The sequence below is a fragment of the Vidua macroura genome, chromosome 2 (assembly GCF_024509145.1).
Source record: "Vidua macroura isolate BioBank_ID:100142 chromosome 2, ASM2450914v1, whole genome shotgun sequence".
NCBI lineage: Eukaryota > Metazoa > Chordata > Aves > Passeriformes > Viduidae > Vidua > Vidua macroura.
In genome coordinates, this window is record NC_071572.1 from 45,288,929 (window position 1) to 45,309,823 (window position 20,895).

Sequence of the window (20,895 nt, forward strand, 5' to 3'; positions counted from 1 at the left end):
AGTGGAACAAGAAATAGCAAGTAAAACAGAATTAATGGCCCACATTTTCATCCTAAAAAGGTACCTTTCAAAACTGGATTAGGTTATTATTTTAAATTGTAACAGAATAATTGTCTGCTTTACCCCAGACAATGCATAAATATTACAAATTAATCTAATATTAGTCTAGAAGCCTGTAAGATTGAATAATAATACATTTTAAAAAAACATGTAGTTATGATAGTTGTCATTAAATGAGCTTCTTAATATATTGGGATTCCTCTAAGCTAATATCACATCACTTGTTTAGTATGAATTGTGTTAGTTTAACATGGTGTTGAAGAGATTTTACACTATGTTTTAAGATAATTAAAGTATTATTTACATTTCGCTCCACAGTAAAAATAATACCATGGTACATGACTTTGAATAAGACCAATTACACGCTAATTATAATGTTTTGAGGTATAGTAATCCAGTTCATTCTGAGAATTGTTTTAAAGTGATGTGCCTTAAAATTCTGAACCCAACAGAATTTGGATTCCCAAAGCATTTCACAGAATCACAGAACCACCAAAGCTGGACAAGATCTGCTTAGATAATCAAGTCCACCCTGTCTAGCTCAGGCAGGATCAGCTACAGCAGCGTGACCAGGAACAGGTCCAATCAGGATTTGCGTATTTCTAGAGATGGAGACCCTACAGTCTGTCTCTGCAACCTGCTTCATGATTTCAAGTCATTGCAACATCAAGATGTCAATTTTGAGCATAGTAGACCTCTGAAAGATGTAAAACATCAATGAAAAAAACAAGTTCATGTTTGGCAAAACATATGTTCATCATTCACACAGAAAAAAATCCAAAATGGAAAAAAAATTTCAGTCCTAAAGATAGATACTTGTTTTTCTACCTAAGACAAATTATATGCAATAAAGAGTAGTGCTCTCTAAATTGAAAAATATAGTTCATTCTGAAACCCTTTTTCTTATTTCAAAACAAATCTGACTACAACCTGAAAACAGAGGGGGAGAAATAATTCATATTTATTCAGTCAGGTTACACTGCACATTGTATTAATTCACTATTCACATTCTTAGCTATTTCTTAATTGGACTGAGATAGTGACTACCATGCTGTAAGTGATGGTCATGAAAAAACCTATCCCTGATGCAATGCAGAATACCAGTCCCAGCTACTGACTCAGTTTCTGTCCTATGGAGAAGCTCATTCCTGCTGATGGTCTGTGACTCAGTGAAATCCATATGGCTTTTCACAGGTGCCAATACTTGGTCAGTTGTTACATCTTTCAGCAGATAAAGATTTATGGAAAATTCAGAAAATTTATTCATAAATTGTCCTTAATATGGGCTCTAGACAAAGCTGCTTTTTCTATAAAATTCCACATAAAAATGAGGCCAATTTGTTGCAAAGGTTAAGCATTCAGAAAATATTTTATTCATAGGAAAGCTACATAGCAGGTAGAGTGTAGGGCAATAGATTTTTGAAAGCAGAAATAATGTATATAGTCCTGCCTTTTGCATCTGTTATTGTCATTGAGAAAAAGTAAAGGTGTGCAACAACCTGATCACAGCTGGTGAGATGAACTCTCTCAATACAGTCCTACTTTACCCTATTCTCATCTTCTTTAATAGAAGAAAGAACTGAAAGTTCACTCTTCCTGACCTACTTTCTGCATCTTTTTTCAGTGGATGTATTCCTGCTAATGTCCTTATCCTTCACCCCTGAGGACACTAAATTGAATTTTTCTTTCTTCAGCCTAAAGAGAATTTTCTTCCCTTTTGCAGAAGAGAAAATGTTTGGTTCTGCTATACTAATGTTCTTCTTGATCCATGTAAGAAATCCCAATAACTGAACCATAAACAACAGTCCAAGGGAAGATGCAGTCTTACATGAATAAAAATTCCTATTCTTACCTCAAAAGTGAAAACAAAGGTTCATTTGGTTTGCATTAGCTGACTGCATAAAAGCGAAGCAGGAGACCACATCTGCCCAATAAAAAGTAATGCTAAATAAAGTTGTATATGCCCATTCCTCTTTTGGAAAGAGAACCATGTGAGTCTGAAGTCATGCTATCAAAATGACAAGGCAAGCTATTGATATAACATGCGTAAGTAATTAAAAAACACCTCTCTGTGCATTTCAGCATTTTTATACAACTCAGGTATACATTTTTTCAAGAGAAATCTGACATATCTTCTGAACAAATGAGCTTAGATATAACTATACACTTTCTTGAATAAATGGAAATTTGCTGTAAACTCCTATTTTTTTTTTAAATCTAGGAAATGGTATACTCCTTACTCTGTTGATTTTTTTTTTTTTCTACATACTGTTTTTATTTTTACAGTGACTAACATAGACCTTACATTTTTTAAAGTTGCTTTCTAAAAATAAACGTCTGTTTGAAGATAGAAGCCAAAACTGAGATCATTGGCAGATGTAGGTTTGTGTCTTCTTCCCACTTTGACAGAAAGTCTGAAGTGGGTTCTATAACTAATAGATTGAATTTCATTAATGTGCTCTATTTGCTCTATGATAATAGTGTGAGTGGAGACAAGGAGTATGGCTACTTAGTGGAGATTACTAAGCTAAAAAAATATACTCAAGGAGGTAACTGCATGTAGCAGCACAGATCTGTCACACCTTTCCTGAGTTGTATCTGTGGTCAGGTGTATTCAGATTTTTACAGCTTGTGTACTTTCAATTAGAGCCCTATGCTCTTGCAGTCCATGCAGCAACTGCACTAGGGAACAGTGAATTTACCAACAGACTTTTGGGAAGTAAAGCCAAAATAAGGAGTTTAGGGTTCTTTTTCCAGTTCTACCATTTCCTGAGAAGTCTGAATTCATGGATATGGTGCAAAAGAGGAAATGGCCGCTATGGATTTAGAGACAGGGAGCTTTATGGTACCTCTGTGTTGTGGGTTAGCTACCTAGGCAGTTAAGCACCACACAGCCACCTGCTCACTTCCAATCCCCAGTGGGAGGGGGAAAAGAATAGAAAGAGCAAAATAGAAAAAAAGAGAAACACTCACAGATTAATAAAGGAAGGGAAGAGAGGGGGGAAACATATGTAAAAGTGGTCAAACATCACCTCACATGAGTAGGCCAGTGCCCATTTTGTACCTGAACAACAGGTACTTTCCCAAAACCAGCCCTCCCCTTACTTTTTCTTGCTGAGCATCACACTACATACTACGGTGTATCCTTTTGGTCAGTTTGCGTCAGCTGTCTTGATTGTATCCCTTCTCAGTTTCTTGCCTACTCCCAACCTACCCATGATGGGGCAAAGTTGGAAGAACAGGAAGTCTTTACATGGTACAAGTACTTCTCAGAAGTAGTAAAAACACTGTCATGTTACTGGTTTAGTCACAAATCTACAATATAACAATGTACACACTGCTGTGAGCATCAGGTCCACCCCAGACAGATCCAGCATACACTGGTACCTGCCAGCTTACGATAGTTAAGTTCTAGAATTACAGTGAATTACAGTGACTTCCAGACTAGCACATTCCAAAGATTGGCATCTTAAGGCAGACAAGACAAATTAACCTAAATATGCCCATACATTAAAAAAAAAAGGACAATAGATCAACAAATTTGGACTTAATGAACTTATAGACTGAAAATTAGCTCACATCAATTCTGTATTGGGAAGTCAGAGTGGTGAGAAGCATGTGACCAGCCATCAAATTCCACTACTCTGTTGAACATTACTTATGACTTTACAGTTCCAAAGAGTGTTCTTTGACAGGTGTGCTTATTTGCTTCAGTTCCTGTATCATGTATTCAAAAGCTGGAGTTCAGAACGCAGTAAAGGGTATACATTTTCAGAAAAAAAAAGATAAAATCTTTTTCAAAGCAGAGCTTAAATACTAATTTACTACTTCATTAAACTGGTGCTGGGTCTGTGAATCTTACTGTGTATATAGAACCCTCAAGAGAAAGAAGGTGAATGCTATGGCTATTTGTAATCTAGCCAAATACCAAACTTGATTGGCTACTGCAGACTTTACTCTTAAGGTGTTTTTCCAAGTTGCCTGTTATAATCTATTTTAGCTGGATCTGGTGGAACAGCAGTAGCATGTAATGTGCAATTAGGTTAGGCACAAGCACACATTATCATGAATAGACTTAGGCATAGCATGTAGAAACTCATTTGTGTTTAATAGGATACTAATGTTAAATATCAATGCATTATTCATAGGCAAAAGGAAAGAAAATTGTTTTACACAGCAATTTCAATATTTCATGTTTTTACTCATGTTTATTGAAAAATAATAAAAAAGGAGTTTTGTAGCACCAAAAAAATAAATGTAAACATATGCAAATCATATCCTCTGTTGTGATTATTGATTACTGCACACCCAGTGGTTATTTCTACTTCTTTTTCAGTACAGAAGAAATAAATATTCCATTACTAATTTCAAAAGATTTACACATTTCCTTTATCTTTGGGCTTCATCAGCTGTTGCTACGGAAGTGATATTTTTAAGTTTTATGAGGGCTAGGCAGTCAGCTGTTCTCAGGCCTAAAAGTCAGGAAATCTGACTATACTTCAATTGAAATATTCATAACTATAATTTGAAGCTGACTACTCAGAGGTGCAGATGATAATTAATTGGCTGACTGTAACTTTTTTTTTTTTTTTTTTTAAAGGTAAGTAAAACATAACTAACATATATAAACTTACAAGTATTTTTAATGGATACTGGCTGGAAGCCCAAAGTAATCAGAAAAGAAGTCCATAGAAACCTAGGCAAATTCAATTGCTTTCACACTGGGTTTTCTCTTGTACACGGACAAAATGAACTTTATCCCATTCAACTTCCAAGAAAGTTTTGAATGGCTATGTGGTAGTGGAGAGGATCACTTCAGTCTAAACATATAGTAATTAAGGTCAATGGACAGCAATATTTCTGGGGCTTCAAAAATTACTAAGAAAATATCTATTAATAGGGATCTTTTTGTACTATTAGCATGCTACACAATGCAAAACCATGACTCAATTTTTTGCGTGTATGTTCTTGGGTCATTGGCAAGCAAAATATATTTTGAAAAATATTCGACTTAATAATCATAACTGAAGATTGCAAGTACTCAGGTGATTTTTGTTTTCTACAGACCAATCATCTCTAGGCATTTTTTAATTGACATTCAAATATTGCCAGATTCAGGAGGAAAGGCAAGGAGAATCCATCTCTTCCAAGAAGCTGATTCAGATCAAGAAATATTTCTCACTCCAATACCAAAATTTATGAACAAGATGAACAATCTCAGAATTAGATAGGAGATTTTAACTTTGATAATAAACTCTTCTTATATTGTGAAGAACTGGAAATTTCTCTGTCAAGTGGTTAAACAAACAAACAACAAAAAATCACAAACAAACAAACAAAAAATAAATAAAGAAGATTCAAGACCTATTGCACAGATACTGAAGAAGGTAACCACAAATTTCAGAAACATTTACACATTTTCAGTGATCTGACTTATACAACAAAACTGCATTACTAAAGAAGCATGCAAGGGAAAATACCTTGGTTTCATCTGTTTCCATTGCATCATATTTAATTAAATGACAAAGAATGCAGTATTTTGTAAGGAATTGTGCTCTTAAGTATAGCAGTATAAAATGCATTTTCACTCAAGTAGAATATTTAAAGTACCATATGACTTTTTAACTTGAAAAATGAAATATAAAGAATACACCTTTCAATACAGCTTTCTTTGAAATAATTTTTTTCAGGAAATGTGATTTTTGCACGATGGTAAATACCAATGCATACAATGTCACATACATGCAGGTGCAGCCTACGAAGACAACCATATCCTCAGCTGCATAAGATGCATGGCCAGCAGGATGAGGGAGGTGATTCTCTAGGTGATCTTTAAGGTTCCTTCCAATATAAACCATTCTATGATTCTATGATTTTATGATTTTTATATATTAAGTATACAAATATGAGTCTAAATTAATTTAGTTAGAAAATGCATAAGGGTAATAGAAATTTGTTTCTTTAACGTGTTTCCTTACAAATTGAAGTTTTCAGCAGATTTTTCAGATAATTGCCTCTATATAAGGGTCATATAAAGATGAGACTGAATGCTTAAAGAGTAGCCACTAGGCCTGTGTATCACTTGTAGAGGGGAAGCCTTACCTTTCTCTACACAACTGCAATGTGTTCATGACTGCAAAAAGCCACACAAACAGTGTGTTCGGAGCAGAAGGTTTTGAGTAGGCCCTATCCCAATATGTACAAAGGGACATTAGTTCTGTGAGGGAAATAAGTGTTCTGTGTCTGAATTAAATAATATAGTAGGCACTGTTAGCTTCCATAATTATAGTACATTACATTATGGGGTGGTTTTTTTTTTGTTTTGTTCTCTGTGTGTGTATGTGCATATGCCATGTTCTTAGTTAAATCTTAGCCTTGGTGGCAGTTCTTCCATATGCAATTCTAATTTATAATATATGTATGAGTTTTGAGTTCCTCAGCAGGCTCTCTCACATGTGAATAGTGAGATGCTACTTAGTGGTTCCAGGAAAATGCTTCCTTTCAATATCATATATTAAGCTGTCAGACTTGTACGCATAAAGAGTTCCAAGGGTTCATGTTGCAAGAAATATAGATGAAGACCTGTTGCTACAGACTTGAAGCTTCTTGCAAGCAGGGAAGGATATATTATTTACCTCCTACATCTTGTGTCTTATCAATGGCTCTTTGTGTGCATTTTGAGAAGTGATGATGATTTGTGAATAATGGGGGAAAAATAAATTCTATCCACCAAAATAGCAAATGCAGATGATTATTTCTCCTGTTATGTTTAAACAATGAAGTTACAAATTAACAAGTCACCATGAAAATGAACATTTTGAAGACTAATCTGTAAATCATATGCCTGCAGTAAATGTAAGTCTTGCAGTTTTAGATTTTATATATCCAAGGTTCACAAAATTTAAAATTTTCAGAGCAATTGATTAAGATGAAGATTTGAGGTACAGAGTACAAACACTGTGTCAGTTCAACTGACATGCAGATGCACTCGCAGAATCACATTCTTTATAATAATCTGCTTAATGATTCATAAAATTATGGTAGAAAAACAAACATTAGCCATTTTTATAAAGTTGATAAAGATGCAGTTTTTGAATCACAAATACTATTGATAAAAATTCTCAGTGGTTTTAAATTCTGTATTCTTAGGTTAGGAAACTCCTATTTTTAGCAATTGATTTCTGGAAATATTTTTGTGATCATGTTTTACTCTTGTGGATGTCAACTCAAAAGCAAATAATGATGTTGTTTTCATTTTCAATGTGAATATCTATATTTAGAGATATTCTCTATCTCAAACAGCCAACCACATGTGTTAACACTTTCAAAAATGTTCAGTAAAAATAGATATAATATGACTTAAAATACATAAATTCAAAACTAATAAAGAAAATAATGTTTTATTTGGCTAGTCACAGACAGCTGAGAACCTTAACAGTAAAATGCCTGCAAATTGAGATTGAGTGACAAGGTTCATTAAAAGTAGCAAATTGCAAAAAAAAGAAAAAAAAAAGTGATGTGTTGAAAAGAATGGAAACCAAATTGCTACAATTCCTCAGGAATATTTCTTCTTTTTTTATATTTTTTTCTAAATTATATATATAAATATATATAGATATAAATTTTATAAATTTGTATATAAAAGTTTACATATATGTGTGTGAGTATAAATATAGGACTAGATCTTGATAGCCTTCATCACATGGAACAGTAAATTGCAATAGTCCTTTTGAGGTTAATGAGGCCACCTAGAGAACCATCAGTGCAAAAGGAGTTACTGGAATCTGACTGTTTGGAGGCTGTAGTATACAGTCTGTATAGTAATCCAAGGCACAATAAAAACAAAACAGAAATGTTATTCTCTAGAGGGCAAATATGCTGGAGCACCGCATCTATTGTTGTTCACCAAAAGGTTTTGTGACTCTGTGGCAGTGGGATGAACAAGGAAGTAGCATTTGCTGTTTATAAAGCCAACCCATGCAGTGCAGGAGAGATAAGGAAAACCCTCCTTGCATGGAATGAACATTTTCCTGTAGCTGTACTGTATCTGCTAATTACGTGTTTATGAGCACAAAGAAAATAATGCCTTAAGCATGATATGTGTCTTTAAAAATGCCCTCCCTCAAACCAGACCGTTTTTTATCAAAGCAGTGTTTCATAGAAATACAATGCAATCTCACATGGACAGATACCAACACTGTGCTAACATCTGTAAAACAGACAATTACAATCAACCCAGTCTTCTTCCTACAGAACAGGATGGGCAGTTTTAAAAAGGGCTGACGGCAGTCATTGTGCAAGCATAAGCACTAATATTCCATAATTTAATTTTTCCAAAATAAAGTATGTACAACTGTGCATGCTCACCCCTACCTCATTAACACTGAGTAGACTGGATTGAGAGCTTTAAAGTCTCATTTATATATTTGAATAATTCTGCACTTCAACGTGATAGACATATTTTCCAGAGGACAAAGTTTCCCTTGTGGTGTGTTTTGTGGAGTCTGCTTGGGCTGGAATGCCTTCAGGTTTCTAAAGCAAGCATTTGCAGATACAAACCAAATGCAAGGTCTGCCCAAGAGAACAAACTGCAAGAGCTGCAGTGGATGTTTACTGCTTTTGCAAAATCGGGTATTAACAGCCCTTTAGCAACCTAGAAGATATTTAGCTGAATTTTACTTTCTAAGGCTCACTTAGACAAGGGGAAAAGGAGGTGAGAGAAATTGCAGGAGGAGGAGCTGATCTGTCTCAAGGTGGAGCTGTATCTTGTATTAAATGACATTGGCAGATTAAAGCTCTCTGGTGGGGAAGGGCTTAAAGGCTGAGTCAAAAGCCAAGAAGTCTCTTTATTTACGCCTACCTCCCAGCCCCTGGCAATCTGACTAATAACAAACTGAGCTAACAAGAAAGACTAGAAAGAACAGAGAGAACACAGGAGCAGCTTGCATCTAAAAATCTGACAAACCAAGTGATCAAGTCAAGCTCTGCTGAGCATCTTGTTTGTTTACTGCATCCAAATGCTTGCAAACAGTTAACTATATGCAGAAAAGTCAGCCTAGCTGTGAAGTATGCTGTGAATTTTAATTGAGGAAAAAGGACAACTGCTTACAGGATGGTCTGACGTGCACAGCTGCCTGGAAGATTTTTTCAATCGAATGCTTTGTACTTTGTCTTCTGAACAAGGATTTTAACTTTATAGAGCTGTAGTATTACTGGAGCTTGCAGCAAAGGGAAACTCAGAAGAAAGTGCGCATTTTTCAGAGGGAAAAATTACATTGCATGGAAACAGCTGCTCCAACTGTGCATTACTGAGTATACCAGGGAGTGTTGCTGCTGTACAGGTAAGAAAGACTCCAGTTAGTTAATTAGTTAAGCACATGAGGATTTCATTTCTCAGTACAAGTTGCATCTATTTTTCTGCATGATTTTGTATAACTTTTATGTTAAATGATGGCAGTTTATACTGTATTTTAAACACTTTGCAGGCACATTTGTGCAAACTGATTACTGTGTAGAATATATGCATTAAGGGAACACTGTTTTTGAACCCCTTGAGGGAGAGGAATGGGTGTTTGGTTTTATTTCACATGCAAAAGTGGTCTTAAATGCATCATCTGACTGTGATTCCCTTAGAATTTAATAAAAAAATCCCAAAGTCTTTTAGAAATTACTAATTCTTAGCTTGGAGCTTTGAAAATTGTCAACAATTTTTTTTTAGCTGAATTAAAACAGCCAAACAAATAAACCCCCAAGCATAATGAAATAAGCTCTTTCAATGTTTTAAAACCAAATCAATTATTACTTAGCAAGAATGAGATGTCTTTTCTGTAAGGTGACTACTTTGGAAGTATTCAACTTTGCCTCATAAAAAGAACTGTGACATTTTTTAGTCTTTTAGAATTCCTACAGAGTTTAGTTACAGTATACAGTCAGCAGTGACTTACATGAAAGCAGATAAAATGAAAAAAACATTAAGTTACCATGTGGAATTTGCTGAAAAACCTCACTACATGAAAAGATCAGTTTTTCAAGTCTTTCAAATTACATTTTGTTGTATTGTGAATTCTTTCAGTTAAATGTTAATCATCTGTTACATGACAGCAGTTTTTATTTTACAATAGTAGCCCACTGAGAACTTCATTACATGTTTCTGAGTGTTAAGAAAAAAAAATGGAGAAAGGAAAAAAGATTACAACTCTCCTATTGATTTTTATTGTGTGGGTATATATATGTGTGTGAGAGAGTTCTGGCAGTGCTGCTTACAGAAGTATGACGATTATTAAAATGTGAATGTTTTCCAATTGATTACAAATGTTACTTTCATCTCTGAGAGGAAGACTTTCATTTTTATAAGCTAATTTCCCAATATGCAATAGAATGCAACATGCCTTAAAGTTTTTTTTCTTTTAATTTTGCTCAGGGACTTTATAAGTGTTGTTTGAATTTGATGCGGATTGACGCTGGAATTTCTAATGAGAAAAAGTGTACAGAAATAAAGTTGAATTAGTCATAGTGTAGGTTTGAAGCCAGCATCTGTGTCAAGAGCTTGTATTTTTTATCTTGGGTCTCTGGAAAGGATAGTGATGCATGTAAAGCAAGAATAAGTCTCTAGCATAATATGATCCTAGAATTATTCTACATACTTAAAAGTAACATCTTGACATGATGTGTCTTATCCAATACTTCACGGGAAAACAGACTTAAAGACATCTATATTAAACATAGGCAGCTGGAGTTCAAGGAGGGTTATATGAGACAACAAAATATATTGCAACTACAAAAACAAAGATAAAAGCTCATATTTTTAAGGACACTTTCCCTCACACTGTGAATTGCACTTACTACTTCTAAACTCATATTTCTCCTCTCACTAATCAGAAGCTACTCATGGAAAAAAAAAACCAAAATTCACCGTGGACACATTTGCTGTTGTTCTTTTTGTGTGTGTGTGTCTGTGTGTGTGTGTGTGTGTGTGTGTGTGTGTGTGTGTGTGTGTGTTTGTAATACTCATGCCACAGCATTTAAGTGCTTGCATGTGTAAAGCTTTACAATCTGTTCTAAGGGAAGCCTTGAGAAATAGTGTTTCTAGTAACCAAGGTGAACCAATATTCAAAATATGCATTGATGAGATGCCAAATCGTATGGCCACACTATAAAAATGTGCATGCATGTAGTTGAATTGATCCTTGTAAAAGGTTCTAATCTTTCAGAAACTGGTACAGTGGGTTGTGTAGTGACATTCTCTACTTCATGTTTGAATAGCCTAGTTTGAAAGATTCTGACCTTTATTAGATGGATTAATTAAGAGTCTTGCTTAGTTCAGTCCTCAAATAAATAGCACAGCCCACAAACATTACTAGTTTTTAAACCATCCATTGTATTTTAGGGGATTTTTTTTGTTGTTATTTACTTTTTTGGAAATGTGGAAATACTTAACTAAATATCATAAACAGCGATTTCCCTCTATCTTATACATCAGGAGTTACCATTGGTCTTGCTAATTAGGCAGCCTTGACAGAAAGAAACAGATAATCTAATAGACTATAGGACAATTTAATTCAAACCAATACTAAATGACTGATTTAAACACCTAAATTTTGCTTGCAACTCCATAGCTGTATTGTAATGATGCATTTATCAAGTGTTTCAAAGTTTAAGATCAGACTGAAAGGCGATAATTATATTACATAACATATGGTTGATAATGGTGATAATTTGTAAAACACAGTCAGTTCCATTTACATTTCACTGTGGAAATTTATGATTATTATCATTGGGAGGAGTCTAATATTAATCTCAAAAAATGCTTGCCCTTGCTTGCTTATTTTTTATGGCATGTACTGCATTATCACTTCTCATTTTTTAATGTGAATTGTGTATGTAAATTTTTTGTATGTACTTTAACATGCAAACATTACACTACTGTATGCTGTGGGCCGACTTTCACCCACAAACTACAACATATGCATTAAAATTTAAGTAAAGATAGATGATTATTTTGTCTCTGTCCTTTTCAGTTTGTGGGTACAAGGATTTCAGAGGAAATAACCTTTGATTTCCATACATAATGCAGAACTGTAGAGAGATTCCTTGTATCCTGAAAGAATGGCCTTTTGCTCACAACACAGTACTGATCCAAACCAAATCTTATTTCTTCTCTTCAGCAGCTGGGTAACATTAAGTTAATCTTAGCAAGGTACTCTTAAAATTTGCAGTGCTATGTAGTGGCAGAAAGCAATGATTCAAAATATTATATTAGCTTAGATAAAAGTTGCTTGGGACAGTAAATTATTATGGCTGTCCACTGGCAGTCTATACAGTATATAAATAAAACCAACACACTCATGATTGCATCCTACTTTGGCTATCAGCATGAAAGTACTGAAAATTTCCCCTTATGACTCTCTTTATTCATTCAATACATTATACTAAATTTATATTCTCTGGTTAGAAAATAATTCAGTTGTTTTGCATGATGTGATAGTACTTGGAAGGCAAAGTAGCTCAATGACGAGCATTAAGAATGTTTTTTTCTCGCTGTTGCACCAGGGAAATAAAAACAAAAAGGAAAAAAACGAAAAGCTGTGGATATTATGCAAAGGCCCTTTCTGCTTCTCTAACCTGGACTATACTAACAGCAGTTCAGGCTGCTATAAAAACCTACCCAAAAAACAAAATGAAAAACCCTCAAACAAACAAAACTACAAAAAAAAAAAACCAAAAAACCCCCAAAAAAACAAAAAAAAAAAAACCTACCAAAAAAAAAAAAAAAAAAAAAAAAAAAAAAGACCCCACCCAAACAAATGACCCAAACCCTGTGAAATCATGACTCTATTATTTATTTCTTTTTTATTTATTATTTTTTTGTAGAATCTGCTGGACAAGATGAAGCTTTGGATTTTTGTTCTATGTTCAGTTGTGGTTGCATCTGATCCTTTCCAGTCACAGCCTTCTTTCTCTTCAGGCAGAGGATCTTGTCAGAGTCTGTGTTCCTGTGAAGAAAAGGATGATACCATGACTATCAACTGTGAAAAAAGAGACATCAAGATGATATCAGAAATAAATGTCCCACCATCACGGCCTTTCCATCTTAATCTGTTAAACAATGGTCTGAGTATGTTACATGTGAATGATTTTGCTGGCCTTGTTAATGCTATTTCTCTGCATCTTGGTTTTAACAATATAGCAGATATTGAGCCTGGAGCTTTCAATGGTCTCAGCCTTCTTAAGCAACTTCATATCAATCACAATTCTTTGGAAACACTTAAAGAAGATACGTTTAATGGATTGGAAAATTTGGAGTTTCTTCAAGCAGACAACAATTTCATCACGGTGATTGAAGCAAGTGCCTTTAGCAAGCTCAACAGGCTTAAAGTGCTTATTTTGAATGATAATGCCATTGAGTATCTTCCTCCAAACATATTTCGTTTTGTGCCATTGACCCATTTAGATCTGCGTGGAAACCAGTTACAGACATTGCCCTATGTTGGCTTTCTGGAACACATTGGAAGAATACTAGACCTTCAGTTGGAAGACAATAAATGGGCTTGTAACTGTGATTTGTTGCAGCTGAAGATATGGCTAGAAAACATGCCTCCTCAGTCCATAATAGGTGATGTTGTATGCAATAGTCCTTCAGTTATCAAAGGCAGCATATTAAGCCGGCTGAAAAAAGAATCACTTTGTCCCACTCATCCTGTTAATGAACTTGAAGATCCTTCAGGGTCACTGCCCTTGGTTGTAACCACCTCCATCAGTGATAATCATCTATCGACTAAGGTGATTCCTCTCCTGAAAGCTCCTACTAAAGAGCCAAGTTTAGTGCTTCATACTTCCAAGCCTACTACGTTTCCAGGAATCTCTTGTCCTGTCCCTTGTCACTGCACCAGCCATATGCTCTCAGGAGTTCTTATGCACTGCCAAGAGCGAAATATTGAAAGCTTGTCTGATTTAGGACCCCCTCCTCCAAATCCTAAGAAGCTTATCCTAGCTGGAAACATTATTCAGACGCTATTGAAATCAGATCTTGTGGACTATGCCAGCCTGGAAATGCTTCACCTGGGGAACAATCGTATTGAGATCCTTGAGGAAGGTTCCTTTATGAATCTGACTAGACTACAGAAACTATATCTCAATGGCAATCATCTTACAAAGCTAAGTCACAATCTCTTCCTTGGCCTTCAGCACCTTGAGTACTTGTACCTTGAATACAATGCCATCAAAGAAGTTTTGCCAGGGACATTTAATGTAATGCCAAAACTGAAAGTTCTCTACCTAAACAACAACCTTCTGCAGGCTTTGCCACCCCATATCTTTTCAGGTGTTCCTCTCACCAGATTAAATCTGAAAACAAACCAATTTGCTCATTTGCCTGTGAGCAATGTCTTGGATGAACTGGATATGCTGGTACAGATTGAACTTGAAGACAACCCTTGGGACTGTACTTGTGATTCAGTTGGACTGCAAAAATGGATACAAAAATTGAGTAAGAATACCATGATGGGTGATATTTTTTGTAAATCTCCCAGGCACTTAGCAAAAAAAGAATTGAAATCCCTAAACAGTGAAGTCTTGTGTCCAGGTTTAATAAACAGTCCTGCCCTACCAACTCATGCCAGTTTTGTAGTTGTGACAACTTCTTCTCCTACTGCCAACACTGCAGACACCATCCTGCGGTCCCTTACAGATGCTGTCCCACTTTCTGTTCTAATATTAGGACTGCTCATTGTGTTTATAACTATTGTATTTTGTGCAGCTGGAATAGTTGTTCTTGTTCTGCACCGGCGCCGGAGATGCAAAAAGAAACAAGTGGATGAACAAGTGAGGGACAGCAGCCCTGTTCACCTTCAGTACAGCATGTATGGGCATAAGACAACACACCACACCACGGAGCGCCCAACTGCAACTCTTTATGAGCAACGAATAGTTACCCCCATGGTTCAGGTGTACCACAGCCCGTCCTTCAGCCCCAAGCACACTGAGCAGCAACAGGAGGAGGGAAGTGAGAAGGAAGCTAATGATTCCAAATATCTTCGCCGAAGTCTCCTGGAAAGAGAGAACAGTTCACCACTTACAGGTCCAAATATCAAATACAAGGCTACAGATCAATCCACTGAATTTCTGTCTTTTCAGGATGCTAGCTGCTTGTATAGAAACATTCTTGAAAAAGAGAGAGAGCTGCAGCAACTAGGAATCACAGAATACCTAAGAAAAAATATTGTCCAGCTCCAGCCTGACATGGAAGTTCGTTATCCTGGAACACATGAAGAGCTGAAGCTAATGGAGACACTCATGTACTCCAGGCCACGAAAGGTTTTTCTAGAACAAACTAAAAATGAGTATTTTGAGCTCAAGGCTAATTTACATGCTGAGCCTGACTATCTGGAAGTCCTGGAGCAGCAAACGTGAAGTGATAATACATTGGGCTGGGGACGAACTTCTGTGATTTTACTTTAAGGTGGAATAATGGTAAATAAAAGTGCCTTATAATATGTCAACAGTCAGAACTTAAGCACAGCAGTAATCCTAGCAAAGAAAAACTCAGGGATCACTGTGGGAAGCCATGGGGTTGTGAGCCCGCAATATGTCACACCCTAAGTTAAGCAAGAATTTAGTGTGATTGAACTGTGGGAGGAAGACTGCTTATTGCACTATTCCTCATCATTTTGAAAAGGAGTGTATGCCACTCTCCATTCTCTTCTCTCTTTCCCAGCCTACGGAAAAAAAAAGTTCATTACCTTTACCCTTCTTTTTTCTCTCCATTTAATTAGATTCCTTTAAAAAAAAAAAGGACCATAAAAAAAGAAAACTCCAGCACCTGTGTTTGTATTTATAACCTTAGAGTGTATATGTTAGGTTAGTACATGCACTGCATACATGACCACTGTCTACAACTACACCTAACATACCTTTATAAGAAATATGAAAGGAGTTGAAAAGTTTTCCTACTAAATGTCAGTTAAAAAGGAAAACAGATAAAATATTTTTGTGTATTCAGCCAGAGCCTGCAAATATTTAAGTATTCTACAACAGGCTTCATGTGAATTCTGTATCAGTATGTGGAAGGAAAAATATGTATCTATGTTTACCCAACATCTTGAACAAAGAGAACTGTAAGCCTTTTGCTACTTTCCCTATCTGATAGCTTTACCTAAGTTTGGACAATCTTTTCTTGAGCTGCTGCTATAAAATATTGTGCATCACTGGTGTTTCAACTCATAATCCTGGGCAATTTGAAAAGCTACTGAGAATCAGCTGTAAATATGTTACTGTGTTTAATAAGTTTGATTTTTTTTTTAATATATATATATATACACATATGTATATAAATAACTTCTGTGCTGGCTTTAAATATTCTTGAAGGAAGTGATTTTGCTGTGGGTAGGAATTTCCAAGTGCATATACAGGTCCTTTTCCACCCTAACCAAAAACAATGCTCAGACAGAATAATTGCAACAATACACATATGAGGAAGAATAACAGTATTTAGCTATTTGTACAAAAATATATTTTTTCTGAAATTAGAAGAAAATAAAGTGTTGTGGGAAAAATAGGTTACAAACACATAGAGCACTGCAGGTTTATTTTTGCAACGAATTCTCGCTAGATTTATATTTACTATTTATTCTGTATAATTTTGTATTTTTTTCTTTCCAACTCACAAGAAAAGAAAAAGCTTATTCCTGGCTGATTTTCAAGCTAATCAAGGAACTGCTCTCTATTAATGAAAAAGAAATAAAGAGTTTTTTAATGTCTTTTTCTTAAAGGTCACTTTTTAAAGAAGGCAGCAACTTCTGCATGCACAAGTTTAAAACTACTTGGGAATTAAACACAGTGATTCTCACTCTTGTCATGTGGACAGAAGCATCTCATCCTGAGTGCAGTAAGGTCATTCAATTTCTGTGCATGACTGATGTGGTGCCAAAACACAATTTCTGACCTGCATTTATCTTCCTCCAAGCAAATATTTTGCAAACTGACTATGCATGGGTTTTAGTTTTTTTTTCTAATTCCTATTTGTAAAGTGAAAAATCAGCTTAATTACTATACGTGTAGCTATGTATGCTAAATTTAGCATTGAAATCTTGATAAACTCAAAGTAAAAAGATATATTCTTTAGTTCAAAATACTGTCCATGTCTTACCTATTTGTATATACAAATGAGAGTTCTTCACATTCTTCTACATAAGTTTCTGACAGAAAAATTTCCTATAATACATATGAAAGTCAGATTCTCAGTTCTTTCAAACTTGCATAGATATAACAATTTTTATGGTGCTATACTAATTTCTGTAGTTTGAGGATCTGACTATCTTTTGTCTCTGTTAACAAATCAACTTCCTTATTAATGTTTTTGAGGTGTTATCAGATTTTTATGGAAGTAAAACTTGGCTTTCAAAAATCAAAATTTCAGTTATTAGAGAACAAGTATTATTTGTTCTTTCTATATCTGAGAATAATTTAATCAGAAAACCTGTTTATTTTGGAAGATTATGAAGAGTAAATGTGGTGGCAACATATTTGTTTCATTGCTATGTTTATTCCAGACTATGAAAGACAATATTGAGTATTGCTTGTGCAGGTAGGGGTGAGAAAAAAGGGGAAATGTATGTGCAATAGCTTTGCATTAAATTAGATATGTGATGTTATTTTAGATGTAGTTGCATATTCAAGCACATGTAAATGTGCTTCATGAACATGCCATAGAACCTATGGAAACCCATGCCTGGATCTGGAGGAGCAACTGGGGGGCAGGTGGGATGTCTTAGAGCAGCAAAATGACGCTAGATGTCTCCATTTCAAAAATTTAGTTTCACACAGGGAAAAAAAATCAGATAAATGCAGTTAAAAATTGAATTTATTTAATGGAAATAGAAAGATTTAAATGCTGAATCAGACCCATTAAATTGCTCTTTTTCAAGTTCTCAGAGATCTCAAATTAGTGTAGAGAAAAAAAATCAGAATACAAATGTAAATGGTACTTGATAACAGAGCTTATTATTTCAGTGTCATTGATTTCATTAGTTATTTCAAAAAAAAAAAAAAAAAAAAAAAAGGTGTGTAAAAATAACACCCTGCAATTGGCAAGATGAGGGGAAATGGTGATTCAAGCCCTCTGGCTTAGATTTAAGAGAAATAGCTTCAGACTAAAGACAATTGCCACATGCACAGATGTCACTTTGCTTAGCTGCTAACAGTTACTTGGCAGAATGTTGAGGACAACTGTGTGGCAAACATTTTTTTCCCTTGCAGTCTCAAGGCATCAGAAGGAAGAGTAAGCTAAATTAGTGTCAAAGCAAGTCAGTTACACAGCTGTATCAGAGCCTCGCTCAGCAGGATTAAAGAGACCTTTACCATTTAGCTCTCCTTCAGAAGGGAGAGTCATGCCTTTCCCTTTATAAGGACAACTGTGCTCTGTGGCAGTCTGTATAACACTGCAAGTGGTTTGGCAATATCCAGGAATCTCCAGGATGTGGCTTGCTGTCCACTTTCCTATCATCATGTTGCCTCCTGGGCTGCCATGTAGTGAACTTTTATAATGAGAAGAGAGGTGTCTGCCTTATATTCAGATAGTGATTTTTCCAACTATGAGGAAAATTTATACTGCCATAACAAAAAAAGACAAATGTTTGACCTTATATGATCATTCTTCAGCTAAAGAAAATCATTGTCTGCTTATAAAAATAAAATCATGACACAAGAAAGGTATCATATGAGAAAGAAGCATGTGATATCTATTTCTAGAAGTTCCTTGGAATATTATAACAACCGGAAATGTGTTGTTAATATTATTGATGTTTGCAGAAAGCTGGGAAGGGTATTCATAAATTTTCTTGTTAAAACCCTATTGTGTTTTTTTTTTTTTTCAGTGACAGGCACAGTTAAGTGGTTTGATACATTTTTACTTAGCTAGAATAATGGAGGTTGGAAGGAAAAACATGTTTGACAGTGTGCAACAAAGTGGATCCATTTTTTTCCTGTCAGCATGAGAGTTTAATTGAGTGCGAGAACAGTGCTTCGTCAAGCACACTGGTGTAAGTGGCACTATGATGTTGTTGCTAGGGTACCTCAAGGTAACCAACACTACCATTTTTTGCCTCACATTTGATTGAAGAAAATACGTAACACCACAGACCTGTTCCCTAAATAAACATATTAAAACAATTAATTACACTTCTTTATTTTAAACTGTTCTTATCTTTACAACTTCATAGACGACAAATGTATTTCTCTTTCTTTTTCTTCCTGCTACAGGTAATTTTCCCACAAACTTTTAGTACTGGTACTTGATTATATTGCCTGCAGTGATGCCTCTCCAAGCTTTTTAAAATAAATAAAACCCAATCCCACACTTAAAAAAACCCTATCCAATGAAGACTATAAGTGTACACATCAATTAGAGTATTTGCCTATTCAGAAATGGCCTAATATTTTTATACATTCTTTTCTATTTGAATGATAGATCAACCTTTCCATCATCTACTCCAGACTGAAAACTAGTTTGTACTTATTTTCAGTGATGTGTCAAACCTATCAGATTTGAATATAATCCTTTTTAATTTACAGTCATTGTTTCTCTGATTGGAATCTGAGGATCAGTTTTCAGCCCCTCTTTGCATGACAAAAATGTTCCCTGTATGACTCCAAATAGAAGATGTTTGCCATGTACCACTTACTTACCTACAAAGAGATTACTAATTGTATAGTCTGCTAAACTGAAGAAATAAATAAGTTTGACCATAATGGGAAACCACACCATCTTAGGAAGATCCATTTCTTGTGTGTTAATGCAAAATAATAGTTACCACAAATAAGACATTATTTCATAGGATACAGTAATAGTGACAAGAGGAATACATGGAGACTGAATCTCAAAGTCATCACCAGAAGGAATTCTGGATTATCATTCTGAGGATGTCAATGTCTACAGCAATACACTTTATCAGTCACACCAAAACAATCTGCAAGTTTCGTGTAGATGTACTGAAATCATCCTGAGATTAAAGACCAATCAAACACTCAATTCAAAAGATCAGAAACTTTCTTAAGACTGGCACATTTGTCTTCTGTTGTACTCCCTAACACAGAATATCTGCATTTTCATTAATGAATTTCACACTCAGCCATATACTGCCCTCTGGCATTACAATCTGTTGCAATTGAAATCTACTCCTGGGAGAGTTCTTCAGTATATACATTGTCTTCAGCGGTGAGTTCCTCTGGGATCTCATGATTAATACACCATTAGGGATTTGAGACAGGGAAGATAATCTTGTGTTATAAGTCAAAAACTGTCTTTCAGTTTTCTGAAGTTTGTGATATTCTTATGTTGTTTGAGGAGCCAAATCCTTTTGTTCCTTAAAAGAGAAGTGAACTGTAGCTGGAATCAATATATTTTCCATACTGAAAAGATAAAGCATGGTGTTTTCTTTACTGCATGTCTCCTAACAGTCAGCCTTGGCTTTTTGACACAACAGAACAATTTCTAAGGAGCCCAGTCTAATGGAAAGCAGCTAACCTTGAGGAAGAGCATAGAAGGCCAGATGCTGTTCAGCCCTGTGAAAGCAAAATGCGATGAAGAATTTTTATTTTATTTATTCAGCTTCACCAAGATGCAAAAGTGCAAGTACATGCACACAGTACAATTCATAAAACATTTACCAAAGTTTCATGTTCTAAGACATTAACTTCAAAATATTCATGGTATGTGACTATTACTACTGGAAGGACTACTTCTACTTGATTTTTACTTATACTTTATGAAATAGAATGTTAGAATACAGAAAAGAGGAAACAACATGGTTTCATGTTTCAAGGAGAAATGTTATTTATTGT

General features: G+C 35.2%; 1 protein-coding gene across 1 annotated transcript; it reads left to right on the top strand.

Annotated features, from left to right (window-relative positions):
* Positions 1–12,945: 12,945 nt before the first annotated feature.
* SLITRK6 (SLIT and NTRK like family member 6) lies at positions 12,946–18,041 on the top strand. The gene has a single exon (XM_053971816.1). It carries the CDS (start codon positions 12,946–12,948, stop codon positions 15,466–15,468), a length of 2,523 nt encoding a protein of 840 aa, XP_053827791.1. The 3' UTR covers positions 15,469–18,041.
* The last annotated feature ends 2,854 nt before the right edge of the window (positions 18,042–20,895 follow it).

Coding starts and splice junctions, on each gene's coding strand:
- SLITRK6 (XM_053971816.1), top strand. CDS start 12,946: ATGAAGCTTTGGATTTTTGTTCTATGTTCAGTTGTGGTTGCATCTGAT.